We start from the raw sequence: 21,968 nt of genomic DNA on the forward strand, positions 1-21,968 counted from the left end.
AAGCAAATGCCAAAGCTTAATTAAAGACTGAATCACAGAGCAAAGGCACAAAGGCATTTTTCTACCACAGTAACAGTCACAAACTAAAAACAGTTCAGCTATATAAGATAGCTAGTTAGCATGGGCAAGGGCCCCCCGGTAGTTATATCAATTTTGGCAAATGTGTACCCCATTTTCCATCTTGTTAAAAGAAACGTAATAAGCTTTGTATTTTGCAAATAATTCAGCATACTGTGATTGAGCACATTTTATGTATATTTTCAGCAGAATTATAACCCCTCAGGCAAGAGTAAACTGAAGAAATTTTAATACAACCCCATTGTGATGTGGATTGTCCATCTACAGCCCATTCTTTCATCATCTGTAATTACCTGTAATTACAAAAACAATATTACTGGGTCTGGCCCATAGCCCTTTGACCCCAGTAACTTACCGGTAGGTCCCTGTTCACCAGTCACGTACAGTAAAGGCTTAAATATAGGCTCAGAGCAAACAACTTTGTGTTTGTCTAACAACCTTGAAGTTGCTCAAGAAAGCTCCAAGTCTGAGGATTTAAGGGTTCTGAAATAATCTGAAGTGATTTTTTTAAGTACTTTCATATAGGTGGAAACGTTAGAACTGTTTTGCAATTCATTTCACAAGAAAAACCTCAACAAAAGTCTAGTATACTTTTATGCATCAATCCCAGAAGTATAGTTTGAGAAACTAGTTCCAACAAAATGAATTGGTTCCCGACTTAATCATATTTGGTATAGGGCCACTTGTATGAGTGGGAGCCTGCAGTCCTAACCTCAATTATCTGGGAGTAAGCCCCACTAAATTCAGTAGGACTTACTCTTGAGCAGACATAGTTAGGATTGCATTGTAACTCTTGACTCCAACCCAGTGTTTCACACTTTGTGTACAAGTGTTGTTCACAGTTCACCAGCAGCAACATCCTTCCCATAGTGTATAAGTAATCACTTGGACTATAAGGCAGTGCCCTTGCCTGCTTCAACTCTTGAAAGACTTAGGAGAGGATTGTCATCTGGGGGGGGGGGGAATCAATGCACATTTATAGCAAAAGATCATGTAAATAAGGCATGAGCATAATAAAAATCTGAACAACTGAGTTATGCAGTAAAACTTGATGGGTTACCTAATCAAATCTATGAGGGCTATAAAAATTGTTTATTATCTCCCTTAATCCATAACTTCTAAGAGTCATATAACCTAAAGCAGTGGAAGTATTAGGTCTGGATAGAGAGTGCTTTAAGGACCGAGCAGCTATGCTGGATGAAGAATGAGAACATCAGTGTCACTGTTTTTACTAGAGTTGTGGGCACCTGAAGATTTAATTCTGTGGAGTGTAAATGTCTCCATGCTTCCATGCTTTCTTCGTGATATTATTGATTATATGACATTGAATATTGTGCATGATAGCTTGGACATATTGCATTTTTAAGTGCTGATCCAGACAGCTCGGCTCAACAGCTGCTTGCACTCCCTGATTGACAACCCTACCTGGGTTCAAATGCTAGCAACTGGGGGCCATATCTTTCCCAGCTATTTGGCGTGCATGCGTAGTTGAACTGAATAATAAGCTATGTGAACATGGCACTGTTGGTACAGAATGTGCCTAGTATTTTCATAAATACTCAGCGCAGAAGCTTCCTTTCTTGTGTCCTTTCCATAATGCATCAGTTTCTGAAATCATCAATTTCATCACTCAGAAATGTATTAAAACTGAATCATATGCTTTCATGGGATCATTTTGCAGCACATGCAAATATATTTTTGTTTGTTTTGCTAATCACTCATTCCAGACTGCAGTCAAAAGTAACTAAGTGTCCTCATTCCCTTTAAAATATGCATTCTTTGTAGATAAGGAGTGTGGATGTATGATCAGTTGATTCTCATTAATGCAGCAAAAGCCACCCACACTTGTGTGTACAGTGGTAATTCACACACCTCAATTATTAGATCTGTTAGGAAGTCTCTTTAAAAGAGATATTGGGGGAGAGGGCATTGCTTATCATTACATTTCTGCCCCCTATTGTGCTGGCAATGCAGGTTTCTGACCAGAATCCCACACTCTGACTGATTCTGTAAAAGAATAAATATGTTCTGAATATACATGGAATTTTAAAATATTTTTGTGTAGTGCTTTGTTTGGGCTATATTTTTCGAGCAGAAGAACTGTGTTTCTAATACGAAATGTGGTGGTGATATAATCATTAGTGTTGGGTCTGCATCAGCTATGGTAGGGACTGCTGCATCTTTTGTCCCAGTGTGCAAAATAGAACCCATAGGGTCTTACCTATCTCTATACACACATGAAGGTGTGCTATAAAAGGTTGGGGTTATTGAGATGTTTGTGCTTATTTCTCACACAGCCTCCCCCGCCAAACTCATTACTCAAAAGGGAATAATGAACAAAGGCTGTCAGAAGAGTAGTCCACAGCATGACCTGCACCATATGGCATTAGGGAGATAGATTGTGTGTGCTAATTTAGATCTCTGCCTTCATTAACATTTTCTTATGTTTTTCCCAAATTAACCACCATGCTGACTCAACAGTCAAGGAATACTTGTCGGTGCCCTTCCTTAGAATTGGTTAATATTATATCTGGATCAGCTGAAGACAGAAGCGCTACCTGATCTTCTTTCAGTCATGTTCCCTGACATGTTTCATTTGCATAGCTGCTTTTTCCATCCATAATGCCAGCAACACCCTTTTTCATCTGCTGAGGTTTCCGTTTGTTTGTCTCTAAATTCTCACTAGGAAAGAAAAAACCAAGTCGTAAAATATTTCGGTGCATGTCATGAACAGGCAGTAGCAGATCAGAAGCAGTGCTTAGTAAATTGTATATTCCACTGTTCCTCCCCCTGCCGTTCCATTGCCAATACTGTATGGAATTTAAGAGCCTTCAGCTTTTCCTTTTTCTATAAGTTCCTGCTCCAGCTCCGCACGATCCCCAGAGCCTTGTTTTATCCTGTATGAAGCTGTAATACCCTTTTATAGTTATATGTAACTTTTTAAACCACTTGGCCCACAGGCCTCAGATGGAATCAATACATGATTTCATGGCATGGGTACTCAGCGACCACATGCTTAGATCATAACTGGGTAGTGAAATATACGGGCAGTTAAGTCAGATTAGCCTGCCCATCACTCACTCATCACATTGGCAAATCTCTTGCATTGTTAGTGTAGAAGAATAACATGAAATTTGTCTCAGTCTGTGTAATACAGCTCTACCATCAGGTTGGGTCAAATGAAATTACCTTGGGGATTCTCAGACAGTAGAAGATTTGCCCTAGCTACTTAGTTTGTTGATAGTGATTCTGGCTTCCTTTATCCCTGTTTTGCTACCAGCTGATTACCCTCATATCTTGCTTTGAACCAAACACACCTTGTGCAGTACCATTTGTTAAGTATATTTTAAAAATATAATATTTTACTCTCTAATGCAAATGCTCCACTGTTCTCAGTAGCCCATGTTCTGTTGTAGTTGACTTCACCCAGAAGAAAGGGAAATTCAAAGATCTTAAGAAGAAAAAGCTTTCCATTATCCTAAGACCCTTCCCAACAGCCCAGTTAATGGCTAATTGAAGAAAAATTCTACTAATTAATAATCAGTGTGCATTTACCTCCGGAATCTGGAAATGGGGGCCTCCATTTGCGGGAACTAACATTTGTACATTGCAAGTCTGGAGGAAACTTGCTGCTCAATTTTATTGCCTTTACCTAGGTGCTTCTAATGACTGATGTACCAATAAAACTATTTTGTGTCATTAAAGCAGCTATATGTTTATACCTTTTGAAAATGAATTTCCTCTCCTGCCTGGTGTGTAATACCAATTAATTTGAAATACGGCTATGGATATTTCCATTCATAAAACCTTAGACAGTGTCTTGCATGATAGAGAACTGGCTCTTCCATTAAGCAGCATCTTGCCAGCAAATCTTTGGTCCGATTCTGTCATATGTGACATGCAATGTGATATTTGTCCTTACTGTACATTGTATTTAAAGCATATGCATTTGAAGAACATCTTTGGTAGGAAGACTGTTTCTTTCCTGACTTTTGGGTGCTTTCCCTGTGCATCCAAATGTTTAATGTTTCTGGCATTTCAGTACACTTTATTTGAATCCCAGTGGGGTGTATTGTGAAATTGCTAGCTATTTCCAGGCAGTCTGAAATATAGCAGGTTAAATGCATCAAAGAAATAGTTGTTATGGTTTATGATGTTTTGTAAGTGTGAAGGAATTGTATCTTTTTGTTTTTGTTAAGGCTTTACTAGCGTTCATTGTTGCAGTGCAAAATTGTACCTTGGCCAGAGCTATATTCATAGAGTGTAATGAGACAGAGAAAGCAGGAAGGGTTTCTGGCACAAATATGAGGAATGGATCAGCAAACAGCAACAGCCCGTATAGAACATTTGTAGAAATACACTCAAATGGAATTGGAGGATAGGTGAAAAAGATAGTTTTTAATCTGGTGACCCAGTTGGGATCATTCAAGTGAAGAAACATGACACCAACTGGACAGCAACAATGTTTTGTAAACTGGAGGTTCACTTTTCTATCTCTGTCTATCTGTATTCTCGATAGGACAGAATTTGGTTGTGCTCCTTAAAAACATCGGGGGGAATATGGGATAGAAAAGAGTATAATTTTAATGGTTTATCAGAGCTCCTAAGACTCTGCAAATTTTTCTTCTCTAATGTTCTGTGTGACTGTATAAGATACCCTCTGTCTTTCATGTTCCATCTTAAAATGAAGATTCATGAGAAGTTTATATTAGAGATTGCTACAGCTATAAATTAGACAGAGAGCAAAGAGAACTCTCTTGATAAGGATTGTGCTTCCTGATTTGCGAGAAGGATTTTTCTTCAGGTCATATTCATCAGTGTGCATCATGGATTTTGTGCTGGTGTTTGCCCCTGCTTTCACTATAGCATGCAATAATTTGGATTATGTCAAGTAGTATGTGAATGTGAGCTAATGTGTGAATTGCTGGGTTGCCAGTAGTACATACGAAAAAAATCTAGCGGTCTTACTGGACCGCAATCTTAACACGAGTCAACAGTGTAATGCAGCAGAAAAAAGCTAATGCTTGACTGCTGCTTAAGTTTCAAGTTATGAGCTTCCCTGATCTGTAAAGAAATTGACCTCCCAGTCCAATGGCCCTGCCCAGCCAACACTGCCGCTTGTTTTAGGCAGCACGTCCTTCCTGATGTTTATGTGTTGAAGTAGGCACACACGGGTGGTAAGATGTGTACAGGATAGGCCATTGATGTGCTTAGTTTTCCTGCAGGTTAGAACATGGTTGCAGCTCCTCTCTCACAGAATTTTAAACAACCTGGTCTTAAGGAGCACTCAGGTAATTTGTACAGCTGCCAGGTGTGAGTTGCTAACTTATTTTGCTTGTAATGTATAGCTCAGGAATACTCAAACCTGTTTAAATTCCCTTTGGCAACCTAATCCCCATGGAAACCTCTCCTTCTACCAAGGAGAGAGGCTGAAAAATCTTCAGTACACTCCCATTAACACACAACCATCAAGCAGCACAGATCCCTTTGTGCAGTCATGTGGTTAGCACCTTTTTTAAAAAGTACAAACCCATATTTGGTGCTTACTCTTTGGCTTCAGTTTGTTAAACATGAACTGTTCAGTCTTCTTAATTTTTTAGAAATGCATACAAATGTATGAGCTGTTAAGTATCAGGCCCCAAAAGGCTTACAGTGTTCAAAGGCTGCATTGCCTGCAGAACTGCCCATTACTCTCCCCTAGCTGGTCCTTGAGCAGTAAGAACCTGAAGTGCATTTGCCTGAAACAAGCATGCACTCCTTTCTCTCTGGGTTCATGCTGCTTCCAAAAACATTGCTGAATGATCCTTAAATGTAGGGAATACTTAACAAGAATATTGAACTACGGACATGGCCTAGTACTTGTGTGGGGAATATAATTGGAGGCCTTGTGCCCCACTCCCACACCCATTTTAACTCTGTACATCCTTCCTCCGCATTTGGTAAGACCAGGAGAAATGTTTATTGCACATTTTAAACCAGTGTTCTCATTACATTAACAGAATTTTTTGTGGCATGCAGCCATCAAAGAATGTGGAAGCAAGCTAATGAATGCTAATGATTTCCAAGTAGCTTGTCAATAGAACAAATTTAATAATCAGTGTTTTGGGATTCTACATTCATAAGTCAGTGTGCTGCTAGGGTACAGAAGTCAGAGATACTGTCTTCTCCCATCTGCTTTTAGACTGATGGTGATCTGTATTTCTTGCCTGTGTCATTCTTCTAGCTTCAGGCCATCGCCTGGATGAGGCAGTGCCAAAAATTAGATGAGGAGTCTGTGAACACACTTTTTAATCCATAATCGCTCAATGTGAGAGAAGTATATGTGGCAAGTACATGTGACATTTCTATTCTACAGTCAGAAAATGTTACATATAGAATAGTAAGAGTTGATAGATGAAGAAAAACTGTTTTCTTGTACATAATGTTTATGGTTTCAGTCCTAATTTCAACCATTAATCACTGTTGGCATACTTTGTACTTTAGTCCAGTAGCCACAAATAGCTCGTCAATATGGGAAGGTAACCCATCTAGGAGATGGAAAATTCTGATCCTAAACCTCCACCACCTTGCAGGATCTCTTTGGGAGATGAAAAAGCAAACCCTACACAAATCCAGAATGGAGTCCCTACACCTCCTTCTGGCAACTCCTGCAGCCAAGCTGGTGCCAAACATATTGCTCTGCTTTTCTTTGGATCACATCTGTGAAGCATCACAAGACCTCCATACACACTGCCCAGCCTCATGTCCCAGAGAGGACACTTCGGTGTTGCTAACACAGGTTTTTGACTTCAACCCCGGAGGAGCACTCTTGAGATAGATGAATGCCAGTAGCAGCTACTACAACAACAACAACAACAACAACAACAACACACACACACACACACACACACACACACACACACACAAAATTATATATCTTTTTACGAGGAAGTAAACCTGTTGAAAGCATGCCCAATGTCCATATGAAAGCTATAGGCATCTCTTTATGCAGGTTTGCCTTGTAGCAGATCTGACTGTTGGTCTGTCTAGCTCAGTAATGTATACTGTGTCTCTGGCTCTGCAGAAGTCTTACCCACCACCTGCTAACTGAGCCTTTTAACAGGATTGTACTTGGTACCTTCTGCATATGAATAATGTGCTCTACAGCTTGAACTGTGGTCCCTTCGTCTTATTGCTTGTCCCTTCCTATAGGAATTATTGTCTGTATTTATCTTATTTATATTTTATTGATCTTTCTATCTCATTAGGCCTCTTGTGGCTCACAGAATTAGTTTGTTTGTTTACTTATTTTTACTTTGTAAACTGATCCATGGCAAAATGCTTAGGTGGGCTTTTTTAAATGTACATTCCTCTGGAAGCCTTCTAGGCTTTGACAGATGACAAGGGGAAGTCAGCCTCAAACTTAAGGAGCAGCCACTGAGAGTGCTTGCTCCACAAAACTTGGCAATGGAATGTGCCGCTGATTACTGCTATGCAACCATGGGTACCCCAGAACCTAGCCTTGGGCTTTATCTGCCCATGCAGGAGAGGTGGAATTGAGGTGGAATGAACTGTACCACTTCAAAACCAGGTTGTGATTCCAGTTTTGAATATTCGCCCATGTAACAAATTCCCTCATGATAGAACTACATAAAGAAGCATTAAAAATTAAAAAAAAGATTATGCACCTGAAGACTGAAGAGGTAAAGTCCATCCTATCACATCATTCTCTGCAATGATAAATCAGAGAGCATTGCAGATCTCTGTAAATCTGAGGCCTGGTATACACTTGCAGCAGAATGATGTGGTTAAACACTGAGGTTGCCCTGCAGGAAGAAGATCTGTTTATAAATGCAAATAAAAAAATAAATATAACCACTGCAAACATTGCTAGCCAAAGGCCAAATGTGGCATTGTGTGTGTATATGTGTATATACACACACACACACCTGTCAAAGAGACAGATTGTGTGTGTTTGCAGTCAGCTCTGAACAAGGATTTAATTCTAATAATACTCTCGGAATCCTGATTCCCAGTTATGCTGTTATTTTACATATTCTCGGATATTCCAGGCAAGTCTGGGAGGAAGAACTGGTTATGTTAGTGTGTTGCAACTGACATGAAGGTGTCCTTGCACTTGATTTTTGACCTTTCTCTTCCCCTCCCGGGACAGAATATGTCACTTCACTTTCTTGGTCTTTGGCTTTTACTGCAGTCATGTCAATATTCACTTAACACAAAAGGGCATCTCTTTCAATAATGCACATCAAAGGTGTTTTGCTATAAAAACTTGGACAATCCAAGCAAGTCTTATGCAGCATCTGGGTTAAGGGCCGCATGGAGAGTTCTGTTTTTTAAAAAAGCAAGAGGAGCTTTATAGCAAGGAATCTATAACTGTATAGAGATGCATAAAGCAGTAGTTGGGAGGGATGCAAACCACTTTGGGATTAGGTTGGTGTTGTTGTTTTTTGTGACTCTCCCATAGTTTGGGAGGATTCAGTGTTTAACATTTTCAAGAACAATCAAAGCAGAACATTGAACAGATATTTGATGCTTTCTGGAGTTAAATTTACATGCAGCAGCAAGGGAATTGAAAGGTTTTAGCAGGCATGCATAGAATAGTGGATGATGAGGGGAGTGGATTTGCCTTAGGGCTCCCTGTTAATGAGAAAATATCAGTTCCATTCACCACGGCTGTGTGTATCTGCCTGTTCCACCCATGACGATAAACACCCATCATGATAAAATAAGAAAATTATAGGAAGAAATGATACATTGAAAGATTATCTGTCTCCCCACTTAGCTGGGGACCAATTATCCCTATTACCATCCCTGATGCAAGAAAAACACTTAAATTCCATAATGTAATAATTTCCAGCCAAAATAGTGTGTGTTTTCCATAGGATGTAAATTGAATAATAAAGTGACTGGTGTCAGTGGAGTTCCCAAATACATATCTCAAGTCCAGCCCTGTGAATCTTTCTATTTTAGTACAGAAGAGTTCAGTAGTTACGTTTGATTTAAAAAAACAAAAACACAGGGTATGACATATTCTGTTGACTAGGCTTTCCCCAAAATCATTATCAGTTCTGTAAAAATGTTTGCTGACAATATGCCTAGCTGAGCTTTGAAGCAGAAGTTATGTGCATGACAGAATACCAGCCATCTGGCAATCAAACACTCCTACCTAACCTCTGACTTCAGAATTGTCAGAGCCCTTCCTATAGCACCTGTTCTGTAGGGCAGGGATTTCTGTTTCAGAACCCTTCAAGTGATGGTGATGATTATGCTCCCAAATAATAATAATCTAAGCTGCAGCTGTTGAATTTTAAAAGTTTCCTCCACATAAAAAGTTATGCTTTGCTTTTACATTTTAAGGGCTGTGCTGTATAGCACGCAAATCATAGCCAAGCCAGTATGCATTTCTTCATTGCAATGAAATGTGACGTTAAGCTATTACTTGAAAACTGTTTTCCAGTGTAAATGTTATGCCTACCATGGGAAACAATGTTAGCTATGTTCATTGCTATAACCTGGATGGGGAAGCCCAGTCTGCTTGTTCATTTAATCGTGCAAGGAACTAAGGATTCTTGTATCCTCATCCACTTTTGCTTCCTGACTTCTAGTCACAGTGATAATATGTAGTGAATGTTGTGATCGCGTAAATTCTTGCTGTTAAAAAAAAGTACGTAGAAATGAAATATTAATTTTATACTCTGAATAAATTGCACAATTTAGAAATACATTTAATTTGCATATTCTAAAAGCACATCCAGGATTCAGGCAGGCAAATTATTTGCAGGAGTAGAGATATGAATCTTAGCCCATAGGGTAGGCAAAAGTCTGGAAAGCCTAGACATGGAGGTGTGGAACAAAGGCATAGGGTTAAATATAAACGAGGTGGGGGGACCAAAAAGTGTCAGTTGGATCAGAACAAAATAAAATAAAAAATTCCTTCCAGTAGCACCTTAGAGACCAACTAAGTTTGTTCTTGGTATGAGCTTTCGTGTGCATGCACACTTCTTCAGATACACTGAAACGGAAGTCACCAGACCCTTAAATATAGTGAGGGAGTGGGGAGGGGTATTACTCAGAAGGGTGGTGGGAATGGGTGATCAGCTGATAGGTGTGGAAAACCTGTTGACGACTGTTAACGACTGCAATTTTTACAGGGTCTTACAGGGATCAGAGTTAGCTAGCTTGTATAGTCAGAGAGAGAATGTAGGATGGCCCTGTGTGTACAAAAGAATCAGTAGCATATATGACAAATTTTGTCCTAGTTGTTTAGAAAGATCAGAAACAACTGTTCTCCGGGTTTCTTTCACCGAGTGGACTGCGCTGCGCCAGGTGGGAGATGAACTGTAGCTTTTAATGGCATGTATTTTCTCTGCTGAGATCGCCTATGATGACTGGGATAGAAATTTTTATAAATAAAATGAAAATAATTATGCTGATGGGGTATTTTCCCAGCTTGTAGTACTGTAAGCTTATTACCTGCCCTCAGGCTCTGGAACACTGGTAAGCTGTTTGCTTACAATATAAGCCCTGGAAACAGATGGTCAGTCCCCTGCTATTGCTGTCAGCCAAAGGGAGCCTTGGCCTTGGCCTTGTTGTAAAAGGGAGACTTTCGATTCCATCAACCAGGCAGAAATATTAGTTTCTGACAAATAAATCATCCCCATCCCTTCTACTAATTGTGGGACACATTTCAGAGTCCACGGTTTTCTCTTTTCAGTGTGTTAGGCACTTGGATTTATGTAGTTTGTTCTGCCACGTGCTTTCCTTTGTGGCAAGAATTCTTATATGTAATGTTGCATAGAGGCTGCCCCATAGAGAGTCAGCCAATCTCAGTTTTCTCTGTACTCCCTGGCAGTATCTCTCTAGGGTTTTAGACAGGAGACTTTCACAAACCTACCTGGAGATGCTGGATAGTGAACACAAGACCTTCAGATGTTCAACCCATTGAGCTACAGCCACCAATAACCTGCCAGTTCCTTCCCAAAAGAGTACTGAACTCTTATTTTAACCATGAACTGTGAAATCCATTTACTATACTTATTACTGAGCCAGTCTTGAGTGTGCAGTCTTGCCACACATAGCCATAAATGGTCACTTGCCACACATATCTACTACATAAGTCATTGGTGGCCTCAAAGAAACAGCTTTCGTAAAACACAATTTTGCTCGGTGAGCTGGCAACCAGTGAATTGTAAGTTATAACAGCTTACTTTAGTTCCCATTTCCTTGGAACTGGTGGCCAAACAGGCGGAGAAATATGGTACAATTTGAAAACCTTTTAAGATTAAAATTCCTAAATGTACGCTGAAATGTTTTATTCAGCTTGTTAACCTTCCTCAGGGTCTATAATTGAGGGCAGTTCCTGTGTTGGTGGTGGATAGGGGTGGGGGTGGAAGAAACTAACTGATTCCTACTGCTTTATCTAATAAACTTCTGTATCATCAGTGTTATTCCCACCCAAACATTCCTGTGCATTAACTAGGCCTGTGGGCATCATCATCGTCAATAGATCAGTGCAGAGACCAGCACATCTGTTAAAACATGGATTGTGGTGGGAAAAGCTTACATGTGTGTAATTACATGTGTGTAAATGAGGCTTTTTAATGTTCCGTTTGCTACCTGATGGGGTTAGTAGCCTTTATATGTATGAGGGAATAGCACTTTTTCCATTTTACAGCTACTCAATACTTTAAAGTGCCAGACCAAACCCAATTTCAGATATGTATATAATGGGCGAAATGAATCTGTGTGTTACAGCAAAGTGAAGCTGAACACAAGCATGAACAGATCCTAGAAGCACAATTAAGGGGGGGGGGGCAGACCAAGGAAGCAGACATTGGAAGTGCTATTGATGTATCACTGATGTGGTCCGAGAAGCACTTGGGATGATAATATTGCCCTCTTTGCTCTCCCATCCAGCACAGAACTTATTTTTATTTTTATCACTCAAGGCCCTTGCAATATGTGTGTTAGGTGAGGTATGTGTATAAGAATGAAATTTATAATTTATTAGGAGGCAGTAGAACGTGTGCTGTCATTTTTCCCGTAGGCAAAGCCAGTTTTTGTGTAAGGTAATTCCACTGACAAGATGAAGGATCCATTCTGAGCCAGCAGACTGCATGCAAGAAGCCAATTATACCTGTAACAGGGTAGCCATAGCCAACGACTTGTCACACTCTAGTGGACGGCACTACTAATGTACAGTTCCCAGGATTAAAAGTTGGCCGTCTGGTGTGCACCCAAGTGCATCTCAAAGCAATAAGCTTTAGTGATGTAGAGATGTATCTTAATCACAGTGCCTGCTCTAGTATCAGTTACTGGTTTCTAAATCTTAAATCCGGAATGGTGTAGTGTTTAATAGTATGAGCTGTGGACCAGCAAATCCCTGTTTCAAATTTCACGGCAGTCATGAACTCATTGAGTGCCCTCCAGCACACTTATCTTTCAGCCTTATCCATACTTATAATAACTAGGTGATAATATTGGCCTGCCTTATTGGGTTGTTGGATAGATTGCTGAGGTAATGTTGGTAAAAAGTGCATTGTATGCTGAGGAAAAAATGCTCTATGAATTATCTGTCAATAATGTAAGCAAAATGAGTACTGCATTTTAATAATCTCTGCCTAAATTTGCAATATAACTTGCAATTTCTTGTATTAAATGCTTGTTGTTGTTTTTTAAGCATATGTATTGTACCCCTTACTACTAAACAGAGAAGTTTAATGCAGCATTGAAATGCTAATCTAAAATCTGCAAAGACAAATGAGATTAAGGCATAAACTATTAACATGTTTACATGGGGTCTCACACATACTTTTTTTTAAAAAAAATGCTAGTTATTGTTAGTCCCCTCCTGCCCCAGATGAGCAAATAGATTTTTGATAACTTAGTTGTAGGCAGCTCTCCGATTTTTCCCCCCCTGAAACATGTAGTGGACCAATTTTCTTTGTAAAGAAAAATGTTCTGTTAAACTTTTTTCTGGCAGGGTGTGGGCACTGCAAGAAAATGAAGCCGGAATATGAGGACGCCGCTGAGATGCTCCACACAGACAGTGATGTAAGCTAATTCCCTCTTCTTACTCTTTTTCCAAATTATCCTTAATAAATAAATGAAATCATAAAAAAATTTCTCCTTTCTTGCTGTAAGAATTTCAGCTGTTCTCATCTTCCCAAGGGGCTGCAAAAGCGATGGTTCCAAAGTAGAAGCTCATCGGCAATGCATGAGCTCTGCCAAAATTGTTAGCAAGAACATTCTGTCTTTAAACACAAGCAAAACATTCACAGGGTGTTTATATATTCAGCGGTAGAGCCTTGCATTGTACATAACATGATTGAGCCCAAATGCTGCACAGAAATGTTTTGTCCCCACTATTAATTATAGATTTCATGTATAACACAAACCTATGAAAGCATTGGCTTGCATTTAATGCTGTGCTCTTGTAAGCTAATACGGGTGTTCTCCCCTTCTGTTTAAGCAGGTGTTACTGACTTTGACTTGGTTTTCTGTCTACCTGTTGTGCATTCCAGTAATGCAGAAAAGAATTAGGCATGACTGCTATCATTAGTATAATTAAAACCATGCACTAATAGGTCATGCAACAAGAGCTGGCCTTGCTGCATAATTTGAGCACTTGTTAACTATGTTCTGGGAATATCTTTATATTTGGGGGAGAGGGGGAGGGGTTCTTACCTGCTGTTTAATGGCTGAAGGACTTGAGACATAAAGGTGGGTAGAATTTTGCAAACCCAGGAAAAACCATTGTGTAGGCTTGCGCTACACATGGAAAGTCTTGGTGGGTAAATGCTCTTTATTAAAGGCCCGAGGCCATGCTAGGTCACCCCATCATTACACATGTGCAGCAAGTGTTGATGATGTTTTTTTATTGTTTTATCCTTTTATTATTCTTTTTTAAACAATCAAGTGGTGTATACGTTTTTTGAAATAAATGTATGTTGGCCAAGTTTCACAGCTTTTATTCTCCCTTTCTGCAACATATAGCAATAATGCTTAGTAAACTGGATGGACATTTTCCCATAAGGATTTACCCTTAAAGTGGAAAAAAACATTATTTGTCTTAACAAAACTGATTAAACCGTTCTGCTGTTGTTAGTGATAGAAAGGTTCAAGTACACCTTTCTATGTATGCTTTGCACTTCCTTTATAAAACCCATTCTGGCCTTTGAATTCTTAGTCTCCTTCCTAAGCTTCACAACCAGTGATTTATAGTTACAGGTATTGCTTTTTGTATTGCAGAGACCAGGTGTCCTGGCAGCAGTAGATGCTACTGTCAACAAAGCTGTAGCAGAAAGGTTTCATATATCAGGATTTCCAACACTCAAGTACTTCCAGGATGGAGAAGAGAAATATACTTTGCCACACCTCCGAACAAAGAGTAAAATTGTTGAATGGCTCCAAAAGTAAGTGGTAGGCACCAAAGATTTATCAAGACTAACAACTAGCCACAGATGGTTAGTTTTTAAAGATGTTTAAGAAGAAGTTTTTAGCAGCTCCATCTCTTTCCATTTAAGTCTTTTATTTAAAACGTCCCAATTCAAACTGTGGTGAAACTCTTGAGTGAGCAGAATTTTGGGGACTTTTCAGATGAGGCTTGTCCTGCCTATCAACATAATTTTTCAGAAACTCGTATTATTAAATTGCTCATATGCTTAAAACAAAAAAAGTTGTCATCCTTTGTATGGAGGTTATCATTGTCTGTCATGTCAAAAATTAGACAATTAAAAAAAACTTGGGGGGCAAAGTCCTACACTGGCTACCAGGCTGCTCCCACACCACTGGTAGGGAAGACTGGAAACATTATATTTGAAGCAACCCAGTACCTTGCGTTTGATTGTGCAGCTACCAAAGAGGAAAAACAACAACAAGGGACTGTTAAGTGAATTTGTAAAGTTTGGCGGCGGCAGCAGGCAAAAACTATTGCGTGTGCTTTTTGTTTTGTTTTGCACCTAGATAAATATTTGCTTTTTGGGAAAACAACATATTTTGCCCCAAACCCTAACAGGCCCACCACTTTGATGGATGTAGAAAAATGTGCTAAGCCTAAGCTTAATGCATATTGAAAACTGTGTAATTCCAAGAGGCAGGACTTACTGGTGGTGGCATTCTTGTTGATGGTTACAGAGCTTATTCATTATGAAAGCTGCCAATTAGCCAAGGGCAAATTGCATCATTTTGAATCAAATGGTAAATTCATGAGTGAAAAGCTCATGTACTACTGGATGCAGGGAAAAATACAAAAGTGTCCTTTGGGGAGAGGGTGTGTGAATTCTTAATAGTTTGTAGGGGGGGGAGTTTAAATTTGCCAGGTTGGCATTAAGGGTGCATAAAAAGACCCCTTTTAGTGTTTTGAAAACTACTTGGCAGTGCTGGAATTTAAACTATATAATAGGGATACATGTGCCTTGAGGCATATACCCTCTACTTTTTGAGCATCTGAGTTTTAATTAACAGTATTTTGCACTTTTATTATCTGTGGTTCTTGAAAGATCATTATAGTAAGTTTAATTAATTTAGCTTCACTATGGCTTTATGAAAGCTTTTCAGCTATACATACCTTAAATACTAATACGGCGAATAGTGAGAGACTCTCCAACTAGACATGGTTCCCACAGGATGTCTTATCTGTCACAGAGCTACAATTCAGTGGCTTCAAGAAACTAAGTTGCTCTTGGTGTAGTAGGAAACATGTTTAACTCTGGATATCAGGTTCTAATGGTAGCACGATGTCTGAACCCACCAAGCTGTAGTTAATCTTAACTACGCTTTATTGAATCATAATAGGTAGTTTGCAGTTAATTTTTTTTTGGGGGGGGTGGATAAAATGACAAGCCGCTGATGATTGAAAATGTAGGGCAAAGCTTCTGATCTTCTCCTTTGCACCCACATGGGAAAAGGAAAGGAGAGTACAAATTCCAAGGCTTTCTGTCAATCATTTCAACCCTGATAAACCATGGTATATCATGACGTCTGAATCAGTTCTAAGTAAATGAGACAGGTAACTTTTTTAAATAAAACATTTAGTTTGACAAAGTTCTGCCAAAGAATGCTTTGGCATGTTGTGTCTATTCTTACCAGTAAAAAAAAAAAAAAAGCTAAAACATTATTTTATTCAATCTTCAGTCCACAGGCACCGCCTCCACCTGAACCAACTTGGGAAGAAAGGCAAACAAGTGTAATCCATCTAGCAGGAGAAGACTTCAGGGAATCTCTGAAGAAAAAGAAACATGCTCTTGTGATGTTCTATGCTCCATGTGAGTAGATGTTTATCTGAATTGCCTTTAATCATGCAAATACATAGAGTGCAGCAGAAAGAGTAATAAGTTTTCAGTGCTTTTACACCAAACTAGACATGAGTGCATTCTGAGAAGTATTGGTCCTTTGCTCATTTAAAGGATGAGTTTTAGATATACTCAGAAATGCGTCTCAATTCTCTGCCAATTTGGCCCTCACAATATTGATTGGGCTTGCACTGCGGGGGAGCCAACAGTGTTGGAAAGGTAGGTCCAACATCAGAACTGTCTCCCTGACATTAGAGAGGGCTCCTCGATACAACCTGTGGCCTCTGGGTTGCTCTCTTCTGAGTGTAGCCTTTGTTTGAAAGAAAAATAAGAAACTGCAGGTAACAAGCCTGTTCTGCACCAATATGAGCCACTCTGTAGCTGAGAAGAACATATTGGTGCTCTGAACATTAGTATAATGACTTTAGCTTTTATGTAGAAATATGCTGAACTTCAAAATTCCTAAATGAATGTTACGGCAATGCTACCAAGCTGCCTTTTAGAAACAATGAAGAGCATAATCCACAATCTGGTTAAGCCCAAATGCTCGCTTAAGCCCTGTAGTTTTAATAACTTCAGAAGGTCTTGCTGGCTGTGTTCCACGTATGCTAGTTCCGTAGTGCACTGAATTGCACAAACACACTGGTGGTCATGTATGCAACTTTCACACTGAAAATTATTTCTCCAGTACTCATAACATTCTTCTGTCCTTCCTCAGTTCTAGCAGGACCATTTTGAGGAAAGTGTGTCATGGTCTTCAGTGTCACATCTACACCACATGTTTAAAGCACATAGCTTCCCCCAAAGAATCATAGGAACTGTTGCTTAACGGTTCTGGGAATTATACTCAGTGAGAGGTAAACTACAGTTCCCAGAATTATTTTAGGGAAGACATATGGTTTAACTGTCTGGCATGAACATGGCAATGAATTTTGAGATGAGTTGTCATAACTGAGAACTGTAAAGTGGGCTGCAGATGGTTGGATGTGTTTCTTAAAACCTTTGAGATAAAAACTCCTAATTTATTAATGGAAATACCTTTAATTTGATGCTATGATGAATCCTATAACTAATATATTTACACATGATGTAATATTATAATTTCCTGTTCTCTGAGACTTTAAGTTTTATTTCAGAAAAATGTACGAGTGCATATGGTACCTTTGATATATAATGCACTCATATACGCACAGCCTCTTCTTAATCAAGCACTGTAGGGTGTAACTACTGAATATTTCAAATCTCTGCTTGCAGTGAGATACTTATTAGGGAAACTGAACAAGTACAAATCTTCATGTAGTGAGATGGTTCCCTTTCTCCACTGGTAATGTGCCTTCTGTTAAATTTGATAGATTATCTTTGTTTATCACTTTCTCAATCACGGAGCCTCTCAGGGTTTTTATGCCTACCAATTACCACTAACTTGCTTATTTTAGTGCAGAAGGAGAACGACTAAGATGGCCCAGCAAATAATTTTCTTTTCCTATTCAGAGCCGTATCTCAGGTCACTGAAGCTCCTCAGCCAAGGCCACTGTACTGTGTTCAATAAAGAGTTGCAAACGCCTTGCGTGATTAGGGTTTGTTTTTCGATCTGCTTGAACTCCTTGATGCTTTCTAAAGCCTTCAGTTTAATTAGGCGAATTGTTGGTGCACGTATAATTGCAGCTAGCAAATCCCCACAAATAGTTGCTGAAATGTATAGCATCTTTATTTGATATCTCATGGAAGATCCCAGTGGCTACTTAGTAAAACTGCACCTTCCCATTCAGTTACTTTAGGAACTCCTACAATTGTGTATTATTTCCCATTTCAGACATGGAGAAACGAAATAGAAAACCTTCTGAAATAGGACACTAAGTGGAGGAATAGATTACCCATATCATAAAGGGTGAAATGGATTACAAAGTAGGATAGAGTTGGGCTCTTATTATGTATGTCTCATGGTGATAATGATAAATAATAGTTGGGTAATATAACTGGCACAATGTCAAATTTCTTCTCTGTTTCCCTTTGCAATGCCTTTTCTGCATTTGGCTTTTTCATAGTACTTGAAATTTTAACTGCTAGCTGCTCCCATGCTTAAAACCACAGGGGCAATTTATCTGCATTCATCAGAGTGCAGTCCACTTCTCAGTGCAGGAGAACTTGCACTCCACTACCCCTTGGTGCTTCAACAATCCAATTAAAACCACATTAAAACATTCCAAATTATGATACATCTCGCTCTATAGGCCGAGGGAGCCGGCGTACAGCTTCCAGGTCATGTGCCCCGCATGACTAAGCCGCTTCTAGCGAACCAGTGCAGTGCACAGAAACACTGTTTACCTTCCCGCTGGAGCAGTACCTATTTATCTACTTGCACTTTGACGTGCTTTCGAACTGCTAGGTTGGCAGGAGCAGGGACCGAACAACGGGAGCTCACCCCATTGCAGGGATTCGAACCTCCAACCTTCTGGTCGTCAAGCCCTAGGCTCTGTGGTTTAGACCACAGCACCACCCGCTATCTATCTATGTTTAATAGTATTTTGATTATTGATTTTTCCATGTTTTTAGCAGTTCTTGTTTTTATCTGTAAGCTGCCTTGAGGTGGGGAATAAATAAATTATTATTAATAATAATAATCGTAAGAGTAATAATAATCATAAGGTTTCGTTTTACTTTTAAGTTTTGTTGTCTGGTTAAAACCTGCACGAAAAGGATTTCAGTTAGTTACTTGACTATCAAATGAGACAAAAATTGTGTTTTTAAATAACTGTCAGATACCATACATAATTATGTACCAGTCTTTATTATGGATATTTAGCCTTTCCACATGCTACTTTAAACATAATTAAACCATAGTTTAAAGGTGAATGCTCAGCCTTCTGGCTCACACTGCTGAAATCACAGGCACTTCACTTCTCCCCCTCTCCTCCTGCTGCTATGGTTGCAAACCTTGGTTATAGCTCAGGGTATGTTGGGAGAGGAACAAACCATGACTCTGGTTTGAATAAAACACTAAGCCAGACCATAATTTAGCACCCAGTGCAGCAGGAGCAGGGGATGAGCAAAGCACCCACAGTTGTAGCACTGTGCAACAGTATATTCATTCACCTTTAAATAATGGATTAGTTCAGTTGTGGTTTGTGACATACGAACCAAGCCATTGACTAGATGCAAAGGAGAGCCAGCAAAGCACTGTTGATAGCTCTGAGGACGGGAGAACTCTGAAAGTGTCCACTTCTCCTTACAAGGATAAGAAAAGCTGCACCTCTTTAATTCTTCCTTTTATTTAAGGACTGGGTAAGCAGGGAATCCTGTAAGCAGGAATCATTAGCAGTAGTTCAGGGGTGGGTAGCCTATGGCTCACCATATGCTTCCGGACTGCAACTCCCATCACCCCTGATCACTGGACATGCTAGCAGGTCCTGTGGGGAGATGGACTCCAAAAACATCTGGGGGATCGCAGGTTTCCCATCTCTACTCTACTCCAATTACAATAATATTATATTACAGTTGACTTTCCCTAGATATACTTTTTTAAAGCCAAAGAACAAAAGTGCTTTCTGTTAGTAGAAAGAAGAAAGAAACAAGAAGAGAAAAATTTGCCTTTCATCCAAATGGAAATTGCCAATATTATTAACTTTTTGAATGGCTTCAATTTGCAGACCTCTACAGGGTGCATGGAATTGATGTTTCTTGTAGATGATTTGCAGCACAAAACTGATATCCTGTTCGCTTTATTAATCATAAGAGAAAATTTCAGTTAACTTGAAATAATGATCGTTGGCTTATGAAACCCCTTTAAGAGGATAATTGCAGCCATGATCTATGAGCACTAGATGGAGGGCAACAGAACCTACCCCCTTTACTCCCCTTCTGTTGGCTGCATTTGTATTGAACCAATTAATGCTAAACAACTACTGTGTTTGTTCCTGAGATAATGATTATCTTTCCCTGCTTTTCAGAAAGCTTTCTTTTTCCAAATTACAAAATTGGACATGTTAAGATATGAATGTTCTGCTTTTTGTTACCTTTCATAGACCCCCTGGAGAGTGTCAGAATACTGTGATGGGGAGTTGTTAGCAGAATAATGTGCCTCAGGTTTTTAAAATGATTGTTTCTTTATGTAATTTTCTTGCTGCTCTAAAGGTACACCTTAGTACCATTGCAAAGTAGCTGTCATATGCCTCAATACAAGTCCCATTCAGAAGCTCTTGGGGCAACTTTCTTCGACTGATAGCTTTTTTTCTATCCCAAAGTACTCTGAGGCTACCTTAGCTCCTGGCAACCAGCAGCTCCTGGCCAGCCATGGAAACAACATTCACTGGGGGAGCATGTAACCACAACTGCTGCAGCAAACAGCTGTGCACACCTTTGGGAGGCAGAGATGTGAGAGGGCATCAGAACAGGGAGGGAAAGAAAGAGGGACAAAGGCCAGTGCTGCCTGTGACACCCCTGACCATCATTCAAGGCACCCCAGGGTGCCACGGCACACTGGTTGAAAACCACTGGTCTAACCAGATCAGTAGCTGTGTATGGGCCTCTGTATGGACTGCTTTGTTCACAACAAAAGTTATGTGTTTGGTGGAGCTGGAGGGACACCGTGCAGCTGGAGTGCATGCTCACTATCTCATCCAAGGCAGAGTCAATTGTAGATGCATCTGCCTATAGTTTGTTTCTTTGGATATTGGTGATGGGGCAGAATTTGCTTTCAGTGGTTTGTTCTTAATGGAGCAAACACATCTGGAAAGCATGAGGTTGGTAAAAATTGGTACACATTTTCTTTCATTACAGATAGACCCGTGAAATGATTTCCTGCTAGTATAGTCACTATTCAATCCTTGTTCTTCTTGCTCACATGTATTAATTAGTACTTGGGGAGCTGCCCTTGAAAATACTTGTTTCAACATTACTCCTACTCCAAAAGTTATGAGTCAGTTTAATAGACTTGAACACACTAGCTAGGCAAGAAGTGTAGCTAGAAAGCAACTGTGACACTAAAACCTAAAGATAAATTTGTCAGCTTTTGCACTCATAAAACCTTTTAGTTCTTGTACAACAGGATTTTCGCTTTAAATATTTAATAACCCTAAAATGTTGCATGTGATTTAATTACCTAAAAGGAGATTACCTTTAGTATGCACCTACGTCAGCTTTTAAATATATGAATGCCTCTCTTTGGCAGACAGTTTAGATTCAGCAATGGAAGGACACCATTTACCCCTGAATGATTCACTTCTCCATTAACATGTTCCTGCTGCCAGATAATTATCAGGCTACTAGATTTTAAAAGTGTTGGGTTTCAGCATATTGATACAAATTCTGATTCATGGTTGTGAATACAGAGCCCTAATGACTAACCTTAAATGATGTGGGGTTTGAGGCTTGCTCACAGAAGCATATTGCTTCCATGACAATACCTGCCTTTAACGTCATCATTGTGGAGCAGAATTTAGTTCCACCTAGAACCTTAGAGCCGGGGGCAGCCCAAAATGTTTTGGCACCAGAAGCAAAATGCCCCCTGCCACCCCCGTGATGGAGGGAGCATGAGGCTCTACCGGGGGTGGGGGTGGGCTTCCTTCCTGAAACACCCTTCCTGCTCAGCAGCAAAGCACA

The 21,968-nt window shown here is 39.7% G+C and overlaps 1 protein-coding gene across 2 annotated transcripts in view; it reads left to right on the forward strand.

Moving 5' to 3' along the window:
• Window positions 1–21,968, forward strand: part of PDIA5 (protein disulfide isomerase family A member 5) — a 138,474-nt gene that overhangs the window by 90,249 nt on the left and 26,257 nt on the right. For both annotated transcript variants that reach the window (XM_033162684.1, XM_033162692.1), the window contains exons 12-14: window positions 13,061–13,131; window positions 14,329–14,492; window positions 16,213–16,343. In XM_033162684.1, coding sequence (XP_033018575.1) covers window positions 13,061–13,131; window positions 14,329–14,492; window positions 16,213–16,343 — 366 coding nt within the window. The remainder of the gene's footprint in view (window positions 1–13,060; window positions 13,132–14,328; window positions 14,493–16,212; window positions 16,344–21,968) is intronic.

Source organism: Lacerta agilis, chromosome 1, assembly GCF_009819535.1.
Source record: "Lacerta agilis isolate rLacAgi1 chromosome 1, rLacAgi1.pri, whole genome shotgun sequence".
Taxonomy (NCBI): Eukaryota; Metazoa; Chordata; class Lepidosauria; order Squamata; family Lacertidae; genus Lacerta; species Lacerta agilis.